Raw genomic sequence first — 13887 nt, 5'->3', positions numbered from 1 at the left:
GTCAGATTGGGTTGGAGAGACTGAGAAGGCAAAAAATGCAAATCATACTGAATCAGTACAATTTTTAAGAGCTCTGCTCAGCTGTATCAGGACTGGAAAAAGACTTGAATCTTAAGCCCAGAGGGCATAGAGATTTCTAGTCCTTTGCTTTCCAGGAAGGTTCTTGACTAAGCAGGCAGCTTTGCTCTCATTTTTCTATGCTGTCTGAGCTCCCCAAAAAGGATGGACATTTATAAAGTTAATTGTTGTGATGCCGAAATGAATTTTGCCTTTTTGCTTTTCTATTTCCTTAATATATATTCATGGTTCTATTATTGTATACTTATATAGTTCCTAGCTAGCCCCAGTATCTTTCCCTACCTTTTTCCTTCTCTGATAGGCAGAAGGACAAAATACATTCCAGAGGCTCCAAGCCAGAGATCCAAGGCTTCTATCCTATCTCAGTTCTTCCTGGTTGAAACCAGCTCTTCAAGACACATTTTCATAAACAAAGTTTAATTCCTGTCTAAGGGGGGAGGATTTAGAAAAAGGTTGAACCCCTTTTCCCCTGAAAAGCAGGAAATACCTTACCACTTCTGTCTCTACTTGGGTTTCTAATTCTTAGTTATGCTAATTTGTTAAACTTATAAAATTGTTTTCAACCTGTGCAGGGTTGGGCATTTTCTCTATCTGCCCCTGGAGGCCTCCAATGAAGACCAGCCTTTATATACCTACTATATAATATTATACACATCCTATACTGATATTGTCTTGAAAATGTGTTGCTTTATTTCTAGGTTCTTTAAGGCATCAGCTTGATAACAGGTATCAAACTGTGCTGTAGGTTGTACAGTGTTGCCAAAGAAGAAAGGTGGAAGGTGGCCAGCTCATCTGGGCTATTTACTTTGCTCTTTCATTTTTCTTCCCTACCTTTTACTTTCTCAGAATCTCAGAAGTGAAATTTTTGGGGGATTTAGAAACAAGAACTGAATTTACCCTTCCTCCTTAATAAAAACTACCACAACCAAAGGACAAGAATAATCCTGAGTCAGGAACCAGCACTAGGCTTCACTCTCAAACATGGTAGATTTCAGAGGTGTCATTTCAAGAGTCCTCAGAATTAATCTTCAAACCACTGCAGCAGTTTCACATAGGAAAGATCGCTTGGTAACCCTCAGAGGAGAAAGAATAATAAACTGTAAAAAAATTCTAGCCTGTCAGTTTATCTGTTTGAAATGCAGAAATCTTGGCAAAGTGAATAAAGCAATCAAAGAAATTATCTGACTTCTCAAAGTATAAAATACTGTAAGTACATTTAAGTACTATCCAAAAAAAAAATAAAAATATATATATATATAAAAATCCTATCTAGCAATCTAATATTTTACTAAATCTATAGTTACCATTACTCAGAAAGAATGAACAAATACTTCGTTTTCTAAAATCACTGAGCATGTATCTCTTACAGCATATCAGGTACTAGAGAGCAAGCTACTTTGAAATATATTGGGACTATTTTCTTATGTCATAGATACCCAGGTTTCTACACACCACTGGGTTGGGAGAAAGGAATAAGGATGGTGAGTTCCAAGATCTGTAGCTGTGTAGGAGTGAACTGTTTGCTTCTGTGGAGGATCTTGAACCTGTTCAGGTTTGGGGGCAGCTCTCACTTCAAAGCAGCTGGATGGTCTGGGTTTCCAGTCCAACAGGCTCCTAGGACCCACAGATGCAGGCACAACTGATTCAGCAGCCCAATTCCCGGTTAATGACACCTCTGGACTATTTTGCTATTTTCCACTATTTCACTTGTCTACCTGAACTCTACTCCACCTTCCCTTTTTGTATGTCTTCTAGAGTCTTGAGCCTCCAACTTCTCACCATCTATTTTCTCCATTTTCTTCTCTGCTAACTTGAGCCTTTCCTTCCCTTTTGTCACTTCTACCTTTCAGGTTTATTAATTCCTGGCTGTTTAAATCCCTCTTAAACAATTAAGAAGTAAACACAATTTAACACATCATAGCATTTGTGAACACTGCTTATATATTGTTACTGTGCCTTTGCTTGGTCTACTTGAGCTGCAATTTTTTTGCGCCAGAAACTGCACCTAGCTTAACACTGCATGTTGTTAGAGCAGGAGTCTGTTCCTGAGATATGGCTCACACCCTACTATAACATCACCACTAATTTTAACTCTAAGCAATCTTTAAAATGGTTGCAGCTTTACAATACCAGCTTTGAGGATTTATAAAGGTCTTTAAATATTAAAATTGTTGAAGAAGGTAACCCATGGGTTGTATGTGTTATCCACAATTGAAAAAAGGAAATAGGGTGAAACGAACTGTGGAAGAAGTTCGTAATTTTTGCTGTTACTGTTGCCCAAAGTGAAGAGGAGCAATTCTGATCAGTGGTTTTATGAAATCTAATTGTATTCCACTAACATTGTACCAAGTACATCACAGATTTGAATATATAGATCAGAGATGGCCAGGAAGCTTCCTTACATAAGAAATACATACCTGAAAAATTGATGAATACAAGGTGGGGGGTGGAGATCAGGGCAAAAATTGCCCTGAGAAACACAGCTGCATCACTTATCTCAAGGCCACCACATAATTGTCTAGCATTTCCATGAGAAAAATGGGTGTTTGTGTGCTCAGTAACAGGGACAGGATAACCTCAATGCTTCTAGGACACATCTTCACTGTATAAACACAAAACTAGCATAAAGTTCATTCTCAGCGAGTCTCTCAGACTTCCTGCTATCACCAGATGTACAGCAAAGCAGAGCATTTACAAATTTGCAAGCAAAACCTGGCATTTCCAGGGTTCACAATTCCTCTCTGCACTCTCTCCACTGCTGCACAGAACCCAGCATCAATGGAAATTGTTCCAGAGCTGTTCTCACCAAACCTTCCTCACAAACACGGTTTTCTCAAATTCTGCATGGCAATTCTTCTGAGTAAAAAGATAATGCTCCTTGGAATGTCCAGTAATGTGATAGATATCTACCTGAGGGGTTAGGAAAAATGGATGGTAGCCATGTCCTCCAGATGGTTAGCCAAAAAAGTCTACATTTAAATAAACTCATTATAAAAAGTAAATACACACATCTGTACACAATCAAACCTACAGTAAGGAGAGATCTGGAGCTGATCAGGAAGGGACTATGTCTACATTGGTAGTCATATCAGGGCCTCAGAGCAAGTATCTCTGTGTCCATTATGCCTCTTGAAGAGAGGTGTAAGGACTAATTTCCACATTTTGTGGTAAAGGCCAGGGTAAATGTAGGAGAAAGTAGAAGAGGGATAAATTTCTAGTTTCTGCATCCTAAGCCATCCTAAGCATAAAGCTGTTGGGTATTGGGCATGTTGATATTCTCCTTTTCCTTCTTGCTGGTAGTGTACTCTATTGAAAGCTGATAGGTAAAACAAGTAAGAAGAACCCTGGCTTCAGCCTTGTGATCAGAACTCTGTGCTCTGAGGAAGATGATCTGTGATTCCAAACCAGGCTTACTAAACTGCTTCACTTTCTTTCAATGGCTCTCTAAAATTAAACAAATCTATGTTTCTGGAGGTACGGAAGAGAACAGGAAACATGAAAAACAGAAAGGTTCCTGTGCCAGGCCAGCCCACAGAGAATACTGTCAGTCTTTCAATAAATTAAGGGGAAAAAAGCTTTTCAAAATATCCAACCTATCAAAATTCAGGAAAGCACATGGAAATTTCAGGTTGTAGACAGAATGTCCTATCAAGAGTTTGAGAGGTTGCCAGGATTATTCTAGTAAGAGTTCTGCTTATGCTTTCATAGACAGAGAAAGCAACAGCTGAAGGTCAATAGTTGAACAGAAGGGAGAGAAACAATTCTCAAAAGAACCCATGAAAACGTCATTTTATGGACTGGATAAGGAAACAGTGATTCATCAGACATTTAACAACTTTCTCACACATCAGTCTATAAAAGGCTATAACACGCTTAAAAAGTGGTAGAGCTGGCCTTTCGAATCTCAGGACACATTCCTTTAATTTCATAAACTGTACCATGCACTTCTGCAGGAATACTTGGGTTATGCAAAATAACGGGGGTTAAGAAAATTAATCTCTACACTGATTTCCAGTAAATTGTCACCAACCCCACAGTATGTTCAGAGATGACTTAGCAATTAGATCATGCTAGTAGCACAAAAATAATTCAATAAGGAGGCTTGTCATTCTAATAATTCTTCAGTTTTTAGATATTGATGCTATCTGATTATAAACATGTTATCTGGTGAAGCTGAGTTCCTGGCTCTTATTTAGAAATCAGGATTTATGATCCAATTTTCAAATGCTGAGCTGTAAGCAACTCTCACTAACTTGAAGTATTTTCTGTTTGTAGCTTTACACGCTAATAACATCAATGTGCCTAAACACAGACGCAGGAGCTTGATTTTAGACCTGAATTTATTTCGATTTTAAACTTCAAGTTGCCTGAAAAATAAAGCTATTACCTACATGTCTACTGACCACAGAAAAAGAAATATAGACTGATTTTTTCAAGGTATCCCATGCTTTACTATGCTACTCATGTAAACGGTCCATTTATATATGCTGCCGATTTAAATTCCCAATAGAAGAGCAATTATTACTGTGAAAAACATTCCAGGATTTCATCAGATGAGCTGGCTAAAATGAGAATACATGATTTCCACAATACCCCTATACTGAGTGGTGGAGTGAACACATGACACAGGCAGGAATACTAGGGGAGTGAAACCAGTGTGCTGGTACTGCATGGTGAGGGGATGAAGATTAGTTATCAAGCTCCCTCAGCTCCACACAGACTTCATCAGAGCACTAGGTTTGAAGGCAGAGAGCACTAAGTTTGAAGGCGGAAGGTAATAAGACCAGGCTCATTAGCGATGGGCCTAGGGGCAGCATACCACAGTTGGGGGTGAAATCAACAGTCCAGCTGAAGTGCACCTACACCAGTGCATACAGTATGTGTAACAAACAAGAGAAGCTGGAGGCCATTGTGGAGTGGGAAATATATGATGTAGTTGCCATCACAATGAAATGAAGCGGGATGACTCACAAGACTGGAGTGCTGCAATTCATGGCTACAAGTACTTCAGAAGGTGGAATCTTCGATAGGTAAACAACTGGCTTTACAGCTGGATCCAAAGACTTTAGATAAATGAAGCTAAATCCAATTGGCAGCCAGTCACTAGTGGTGTTTCCTGGGGCTCAGTTTTAGGGCTGGTCCTTTAAAAAATAGTTAATTATGATCTGGATGAGGGTATAGAGTGTACCCTCAGTAAATTTGCAGGAAATATCAAATTGGGTAGAAGTGTTGATCTCTGCAGATGGACGACTCTATCAGTGGGCTGAGGAAAACAGCATGAGATTCAATAAGGGGAAGTGCTGGGTCCTGCATTTGTGTCCCAGCAAGCCCATGCAGCACTACAAGCTTGGGGAAGAGTGGCTCAAGAGCTGTTCAGCAGAAAGGGACCTGGGGGTGCTCAGTATGAGCCACTGGTGTCAGTGTGCCCAGGTGGCCAAGAAAATTAATGGCATCCTGGACTGCATGAAGAACAGTGTGGCCAGCAGGACTAGGGCAGAGATCACTCTCCTGTACTTGGCATTGGTGAGTCTGTACCTCAAGTAATGTGTTCTGTGCCTCTCACTTTAGAAAGGACATTGAGGTGCTGGAGCGTCTCCAAGGAAGGGCAACAAGGCTTGGTGAAAGGTCTGGAAAATGTGTCTAATGAGGAATGGCTGAGGGACTGAGTTTGTTGAGAAGAGGGGCTTAGGAGGGACCTCATTGCTCTCTACAACTACCTGAAAGGAGGTTGTAGTGAGGTGGGGGCCAGTCTCTTCTATTGTGCCTGCAGTGAAAATGCCCTTAAGCTGAGACAGATGAGATTCAGATTAGATATTAGAATAAGGGTGGTCAGACATTGGAAAAGGTTGCCCAGGGCTGTGGTGGAGTCACCATCCCTGGAGGTGTTTAAGAATTATATGGATCTGGCACTGATGTTCTTTAGTAAACTGATGTTTAGTGGTTTAGGGGTTACAGTGATAGTGCTGGGTTGATAGCTGGACTTGATGATCTTAAAGGTCTATTCCAACCTTGATGATTCTATAACAGTCAGGGAGAAGAAGGTCATGGTATGGCTTTGTACATTAAGGAGTCTTTCAACTGTCTATCAAGGATAATGATGATAAGGTTGAGTACCTGTGGGTAAGAATCAGGGGGAAGGCCAACAAGGCAGACATCCTGATGAAAGTGTTATAGACAATCCAACCAGGATGAAGGGATGGATGAACTATTCTGTAAGCATCTGGCTGATGTTTCACAATTGCTAGCCATTGTTCATGTGGGAGACTAACTTGTGGGATGTCTGCTGGAAACTCAACACAGTGGAAAGGAGGCAGTCTAGGAGGTTTCTTGTGTGTGGAAGACAACTTAGCAAGGGAGGTGCCCTGCTAGACCAGCTTTTTACAAACAGAAAAGGGGTGGTGGGAAATGTGGTGATCAGATGACATCTTTGGTACAGGGACCATGACATAATAGTGTATTCAATTCTTGGTGAAGCAGGAAAGGGGTCAACAAAACCTCTACCATGGACTTTAGGAGGGTGGACTTTGCCTGCTCAGGACACTAGTTCAGAAAGCCCTCAAGGAAACAATCCTTAATAAGAAAAGATCCAAGACAGTTGGACATACTTTAAGAAGGAAGTCTTAAAAGTTCAGGAAAATGCCCTCCCTATGTAGCCAAAGATGAACTGAGGGAAAAGACCAGCCTGGCTGAACAGGGAGCTTTCACTGGAACTTGAGTTTATGACCTTTGAAAGAAGTGGCAGTCAACGCAGGAAGGGTATATCAATGTCATTACACCATGTAGAAAGAAAATTGGAAAGGTGAAAGCTCAGCTAGAACTTAATCTGGCCACTGCTGTAAAAGATAATAGAAATGTTTATATAAATACATGAACAACAAAAGGAGGGCCAATGAAAATCACCATTCCTTATTGGATGCAAGGGGATCATAGTCACCAAGGATGAGGAAAAGGCTGAGGTACCTAAGGCCTTCTTTGCATCATTCCTTAACAGTAAGACCCATTATCCTCATGGCAACCAGCTCCCTAAGGTGGTAGACCGAGAGAGAAGCAGAATCCCCTGTAATCCAAAGGAAGCAGAAAGGGACCAGCTGAGTCACTTCAATATTTACAAATCTATGGGACCAGACGGGATCCATCCTAAGCTGATTAGGAAGCTGTCAAAAGAGCTGGTCTCCATTATTTATTATCAGCCCTGGCTAACTGGAGAGGCTGCAGGTGACTGGAAGCTGGCCAATGTGATGTCCACCCATAAGAAGGCCAAAAGTAGGATCCAGGAAACTACAGGCCTGTCAGCCTAACCTCGATGCCTGGCACGATTATGGAACTGATCATCTTGAGTGTGATCAAGATGCTGGGTTTGCCTTTTTTTTTTTTTTTTAAATATGTTCTCTGTATTCCTCACACATATATTTGTAGCTCTGTAGCATATTGTACTAGTAGTTAGTTTTCCCAGTAATTTTTCATGGCCTTTCCCCAGGCAGGAAGACAAAACAAATTCCAGGGCTCCAAGCCCTGAGAGAGTGCAAAGCACCCATGCTGTCTTGGTACTCACTGGGAACTAATGCTGAGAAAAACTCTTCAAGACACATTCTTAGGGGCAAAGTACAACTACTACCAAGCGGGGGGGGCAGCACTCCAGAGAGGGTGGCTTGACCTGGGAGGAAATTGAATCATCACTTGTTCTCCTAAATGGTGCTTTTTATCCATTATTCTAATTTCCTAAAACCTATAAATATGTACTCATCCCTGTATCCCTATAGGGGTGGGCTTTTGTGGACATTTTCCATAACTACCACTGAAAACCTTCAAATAAAGATCCACTCTTATATTACCTCCTTACTAAAATCATCTCAAGTTTCATTTCCAGGTTAGGAAAAGGGAAACAATCACATGACACATAAAGGACAACCAGGGGATTAGGCCCAGCCAGCACAGGTTTAAGAGGGGTAAGCCCTGCCTAACCAGCCTGATCTCCTTTTATTACCAGGTGACCCACCTGGTGGATGTGGGGAAGGCTGTGGATGTTGTCTGCCTGGACTTCTGCAAAGCCTTTGACACCATCTCCTGCCACATTCTCCTTGAGAAGCTGGCAGCCCATGGTTTGGAGAGGCGCACTCTTTGCTAGGTTAAGAACTGGCTGGATGGGAGGGCCAAGGGAGTGGTGGTGAATGGTGCTGCATCCAGTTGGTGGCCAGTCTCTAGTGGGTTTCCCCAGGTCTCCATTATTGGGACCAGTCCTGTTAAATATATTTATTGATGATCTGGACAAAGAGATCAAGTGCACCCTCAGCAAGTTTTTGTACAACACCAAGTTGGGTGCAAGTGTTGATCTGCTAGAGGGTAGGAGAGCTCTGCACATGGATCTGGACAGGCTGGATTGCTGGGTCAAGGACAACGGTATGAGATTTAACAAGACCAATGCCAGGTCTTACACCTTGATCACAACCACCCTGTGCAGTGCTACAGGCTGGGGAAGATTGTAAACCAAACTTCCAGCTGAAGAGATATATAGGGTATTTCATCCTTTTCACTGAGTGGAAGACTCTGGGCTAGCTCATGACCAGCACATTCTTACTTGTCAAGCAACCTAAGCCAAATGCATTCACTTGTCCACTATTTCAGTTGACCAAACTCATTGTTGAGGGTTAAGTTTACTGTAGAATTTTTTCCCCCTCCCAAGTTGCTAGGAGACTAAGTGCTGAGTGCTTAACCTGGACAAAAGAACTGATAACTTAGTTTTGGGGGAGGGAGAAAAGCTCCCGGAGAGAGCTGAGGGTGGGGGGATCTCGCGGCTCTTTTTCTTCCGGGGGGGAGCACCGATCGGGCCACGGCTGGCTGCTGGAGTCCACGGTTAACGAAGGAGTCTGGTCCTGGGAATTCTACCATCTGTTGGAATACCCAGGAATTTGGAGTTTCTTCGCTGTCCTGCTGGATTTTGGGTGAGCCCGGGTCCCGCTGCTGCGGCTTCTCCGGCACTGCCACCTCTGCCTGCCGAGGACACCCCCTGCCTGCGGAGGACAGTCCACTGTGCCCGGCTTCCAGCCATCAGCGCCGGAGCTTCCACCGTTTGCCCTCGGGGTTCTTGGTTCTGTTCTACTATTGTTATAATTGCTGTTGTTTTTTGTCTGTCCTGTTATATTTACTAGTAAAGGACTGTTATTCCTTTTCCCCATAGCTCTGACTGAAAAGTTTTATTTTTAATCTTCCAAATTATAATAACACGGAGGGAAGGATTCAAATTCCTCATTTCCTAGAGAGGCCTGCCTCTCCATAGCAGACATCTGTCTTTTCAAAACCAAGACAGAATTGAGCAAGCGCAAAAGAGCAAACTCATCAAGAGGGAAGGATGGCATTGAAGGGATGGCAGAGGGAGGAATATAAATTGCTTTCAGCAATCCCACTCCAACCAAAAGGAAAACAAGTGCAATTAGGCAGGAAGGATAGTCCATGATCTCTGCAAGAATAAATGCAAAAGCTCATTTGGGAGCTTCCCCTGCCAAGGAGGAAAGAGTTTTGTGGCAAGCTATTTCATATGGGACATGGCAATTAGACTGATCCCTGCAGTCTCGCAAGGACTTCCAGCATGCCTAGGTATAAGTCAATTGATCTTCAAATGTACTACCAACACAACTACTGACAGCTGTACTAAGTTACTCATCTGCACCAGTAAACTGAATTGCCCTTGCCTCCAAGACAGGAGCATCCTAATCTCCTGACGAATGCTTAGGAATGCAGTAGTTGGCATAGGTTAAAATCATGCCAAGAGCCATTACAACAGCTTGCCAGAATAAAGATGTCATTCCAATGCCAAAAAACGTCATGGGCACAGTTCAGCTTGCAGACAGTTACATGACCAAACTCAAGAAGGAACATAGGGATCTCTGCTCTGGAGAAGACGCCACTGACAAACCAGGATCACACTGTGTGTATGGACACTGCATTTCTGCTAGTCTAGATCTGTCATTTCATTATTCTCAGTATGAGACTGAGGCATATGTGCACGTTTTAAAATATAGAATGGCATTATTTGTGCAGTAAACAAAAATCACTAGAGGTGTTCATAAATCACCTACATGAAAATCCCTCTATACACTTTCTCATGCCTACCAACCAATCTAATTTATTTACTTAATCAGCTTTTCAAACACAAGTATTTCAAGAAACAGACCTCTGCTTTAAAAAGATGAAGTTCATTCCAAGAAACATGCAATCTCATTCACCCAGGAGTGCAGAGGGAAGGTGAGGGAAGGTGCGGGAAGGGAAGGTGCGGGAAGGGAAGGTGCGGGAAGGTGCGGGAAGGTGCGGGAAGGTGCGGGAAGGGAAGGTGCGGGAAGGTGCGGGAAGGTGCGGGAAGGTGCGGGAAGGTGCGGGAAGGTGCGGGAAGGGAAGGTGCGGGAAGGGAAGGGAAGGTGCGGGAAGGGAAGGTGCGGGAAGGTGCGGGAAGGGAAGGTGCGGGAAGGGAAGGTGCGGGAAGGTGCGGGAAGGTGCGGGAAGGTGCGGGAAGGTGCGGGAAGGTGCGGGAAGGTGCGGGAAGGTGCGGGAAGGTGCGGGAAGGTGCGGGAAGGGAAGGGAAGGGAAGGGAAGGGAAGGGAAGGGAAGGGAAGGGAAGGGAAGGGAAGGGAAGGGAAGGGAAGGGAAGGGGAAGGGAAATAAAACCATCCTATTTTAGCATGGTATGTCCTACAATAACAGCAGGAGCTGGTTTCCCTTGCCAAATAACTGGATGGGTGAAGTCGTCAAGAAGTGAGGACAGTTGAGTCAGGGAAATTCTTTGTTCTTCTGCCCACTGTTCTCCCCTCAAATAGTTCCCATGTCCTGTTCTGCATTAACAAAGGCTTATCCAGGAATGGAGGCCAGGACCAAACCTTTCACAGGAACCTCCTACATTAAGGGAAGAACCAGATGGAGTAGGAACATTCTCATCTTTCCCTTCCCAGTACAAACACCCTGAAACAGGAAAGTGGCTTCACTTTGTGCTGTCCAACCTTGGAGGCACAAGCCTTTACTATGTCACTGAGCAGCACTGAAGTTAGCAACATTAGAAATTGTATAAAAGGGCTACTGTGCGCAAACGACCCAGAGCTTGGCAATACAATTTTAGAGCCACCTCTGCTGTAAGTTCAACCACAGGCCTTCTTGGGAAATAATGCAGTCCAAATCTGACCTGATTCCTTTGTGCTATCTTTTGTCCTTTCTTCCAGCGAAGAATGGGCTTCAAAACAGTTAGTTCCTTGTCCTCTTTTCCTCTTTCTATCATATGTTCCCCAAGGTTGTATGAAGCTTCAAATACAATTGGAGAGATGACATCCTTGACTCTTTTCTGTACAAGAAGACAGATATTTCACCTATGCATATAGCCAAGCAAGTTTCTGTCTACAACAATTATACATTCAATTAAACTAAATAATTTAATTAAATATGTAATTAAAGCACATTCAACACTGCAGACAGATTTCTCTACTTCCTTTATATTTCTCCAGGTCAAACAGGAATAAGCACATTACAATGAACAAGTTAGAAGTTTAAAAAAAAAAAAAAATTAAAAGTTAATCTTTTGGGATCTACTCTTCAATACACAGAAGCAGTGGAATATTTTGCCATAAATCAAGTGGTTTTCAATAAACATATTTTTTTAAAAAAGAAAAAATAGAAAGCAATTAAATTATTCCTGCAGAAGCAAAAAGCAAATAATCTTAATCTCTGGGGTTTCAAAATCCTAGAACTTTGACTGAGATCACGTCCAGTGAGCGCCATTCATTAAAAGAACAGAAAACTCCATCTTCCCTTGGTGTTTTGCAGTGTCAGTGAAATGAATGGATGAGTAAAGGCATTAATGGGGCTATAAAATAGGATTACAGACACGCAGGGGCAAGAAAATCCACCTTCCAGTATGTTTCTCAAAGCAAAATTTACAGTTTCTCCCATCCTCAGCACAGCAACACTTTCCGTTTGTAAAAAAAGGAAGTTTTTCAGTTTCTTTATTTGCTTATTGTAGGCTTCATAACAGATGTATAGAATGGTGCCATATTATTTGGTTGATGGGACAAAAGGTTCACCTTTTCTTGTTGCTGGAGCCCAAGCCACAAAATTCATACCATTCATCACAAAGCTTAAATCCAAATTACTGTGCCAGGACAAAGTGCTCATTGTGCTCTGTTCAGTCCTGATTTCCAAAATCCAATTTACCCGAAAACCTAAGTGCAAATGCTCTACTTTTTCATAGGCAAACATTCCTCTTAAATTTTAGTTACTTAAAAACATAGCAGTAATTCAGTACAGATGAAATTGAGGCAATAAATAAATCCCATAAGTAAGCACATCAAACCTTCAAATGGGCCAGCTTTCAACTTTATCTTGCACTGGTTAGTGGGTTTCTCTGAACACAGCCCACCAACCACAAGAAGCAATTGAAATGCAATTCCATTAAAATTATGTCTTCCAGATGTGGGAAACCTGGGTACTAACTAGCTTTCAGACCGCCCTGTCTGATCTGTTTCAAGACAACCATTTGCTCTCTCCAGTATGTTGACTGTTCACAGATCTCTGAAGTCAAAGATTAATGGATAATCAAATTCCCAAATCATGGGTCAGTTGGATGAATAATAGCAAATATCAGGCTGGGTGACATTTACCCTCCTGCATCTTCAGCCAGCCCTTAAATTCCCTACCCTAATACGAGTGTCTGCCAGTACTCTGCAGTTTAGACCATACATTTCTTGGAGTGATTTGTGCTTTCTTGGTAAAGAACACTGACCAACAACAGACATAGCAGCAGTGGTGATAGCTTGACCTCTTCCCAGTCCCATAAAAAGGACTGTAGATGATCTGCAGCACCGTTAATCCTCTCAGCAGAAGAGACACTCATACTTGCAGCCTCTTCCTCAATCCCATGCCCAGGGTAGGATTAGTACCATACTGAGACTTCTAAATAACAACACTACAACTCCCAGAAGCTGCTAGCTTTGCTCCCACAGAAAATAAAGTGTATTAACTTAAATGAGGATTGTTATCAGCCTATGTGAAGACTTTGTAATACAGACAAGACTATAAAAGAGCATGCCATACAGCAACAGTCAAATCATTAGGCAAACTGCTACCTAATCCAACTATATGCAACCAACTATGTAAACACAGAACAATAAAAATGTACTCACCTACCATTTTTGTAACTTTATTACTGTGGTACGATAAGAATAAGTACTTAATCACTTATACGTGTCTTAACATGGTCTTGCAGGGTTCAATCCAGTGCCCTTTAAAGTCAAAAGGCAAGTTCCCTATTGACTTTGATGAATTCTGGAGTGCACCTTTATTGTTTGCTGGCGTTCTGCTTGATTTTAGTGGTGAAATTGTGACTTCTCTATCACCCCAGTCCCGGGAAATACATTTCACATAACCATTTTTCTTTAAGTAAGAATAAAATTATGAATGCTGCCCAGTTATTACTTTTGCCATGTGTTCAGTCCCTTCTGCTCACAATCCTTCAAAAATGAAGGCGTAATGGTCTTAATTTAATAAAACCAGGCGGAAACACCAATTAATGTAGGGGTTTTAGTATTTATTCTTTTTCTGTGGAAGGGAGAGATTAGGAGAAAAAACAAAGCAGGCTTAAGCTTAAAAATGAACAAAAATAGTTTTATTAACACACACTAAAAGAATGAAAAAAAAAGTTGAGAAAAAGAAAACCTAAACTAGAACAGAATGACACTTTAAAACTCGCTTCTCTCCTTTTACCATTAACTTTCTTATTAAACAACACAGAAAGACACAACTTGAGATTTTCAGTCAGTTTCGCTATTTAGACATAAT

General features: G+C 41.9%; 1 protein-coding gene across 4 annotated transcripts in view; it reads right to left on the bottom strand.

Moving 5' to 3' along the window:
* ITGA9 (integrin subunit alpha 9) overlaps positions 1-13887 on the bottom strand; it is a 287285-nt gene that overhangs the window by 137611 nt on the left and 135787 nt on the right. For all 4 annotated transcript variants that reach the window (XM_040055828.2, XM_040055806.1, XM_040055835.2 and 1 more), the window contains exon 16: positions 11243-11398. In XM_040055828.2, the coding sequence (XP_039911762.1) occupies positions 11243-11398 (156 nt within the window). The remainder of the gene's footprint in view (positions 1-11242; positions 11399-13887) is intronic.

This window comes from Hirundo rustica, chromosome 1 (assembly GCF_015227805.2).
Source record: "Hirundo rustica isolate bHirRus1 chromosome 1, bHirRus1.pri.v3, whole genome shotgun sequence".
Classification (NCBI taxonomy): domain Eukaryota; kingdom Metazoa; phylum Chordata; class Aves; order Passeriformes; family Hirundinidae; genus Hirundo; species Hirundo rustica.
This window is presented reverse-complemented; position numbering and strand designations above follow the sequence as displayed.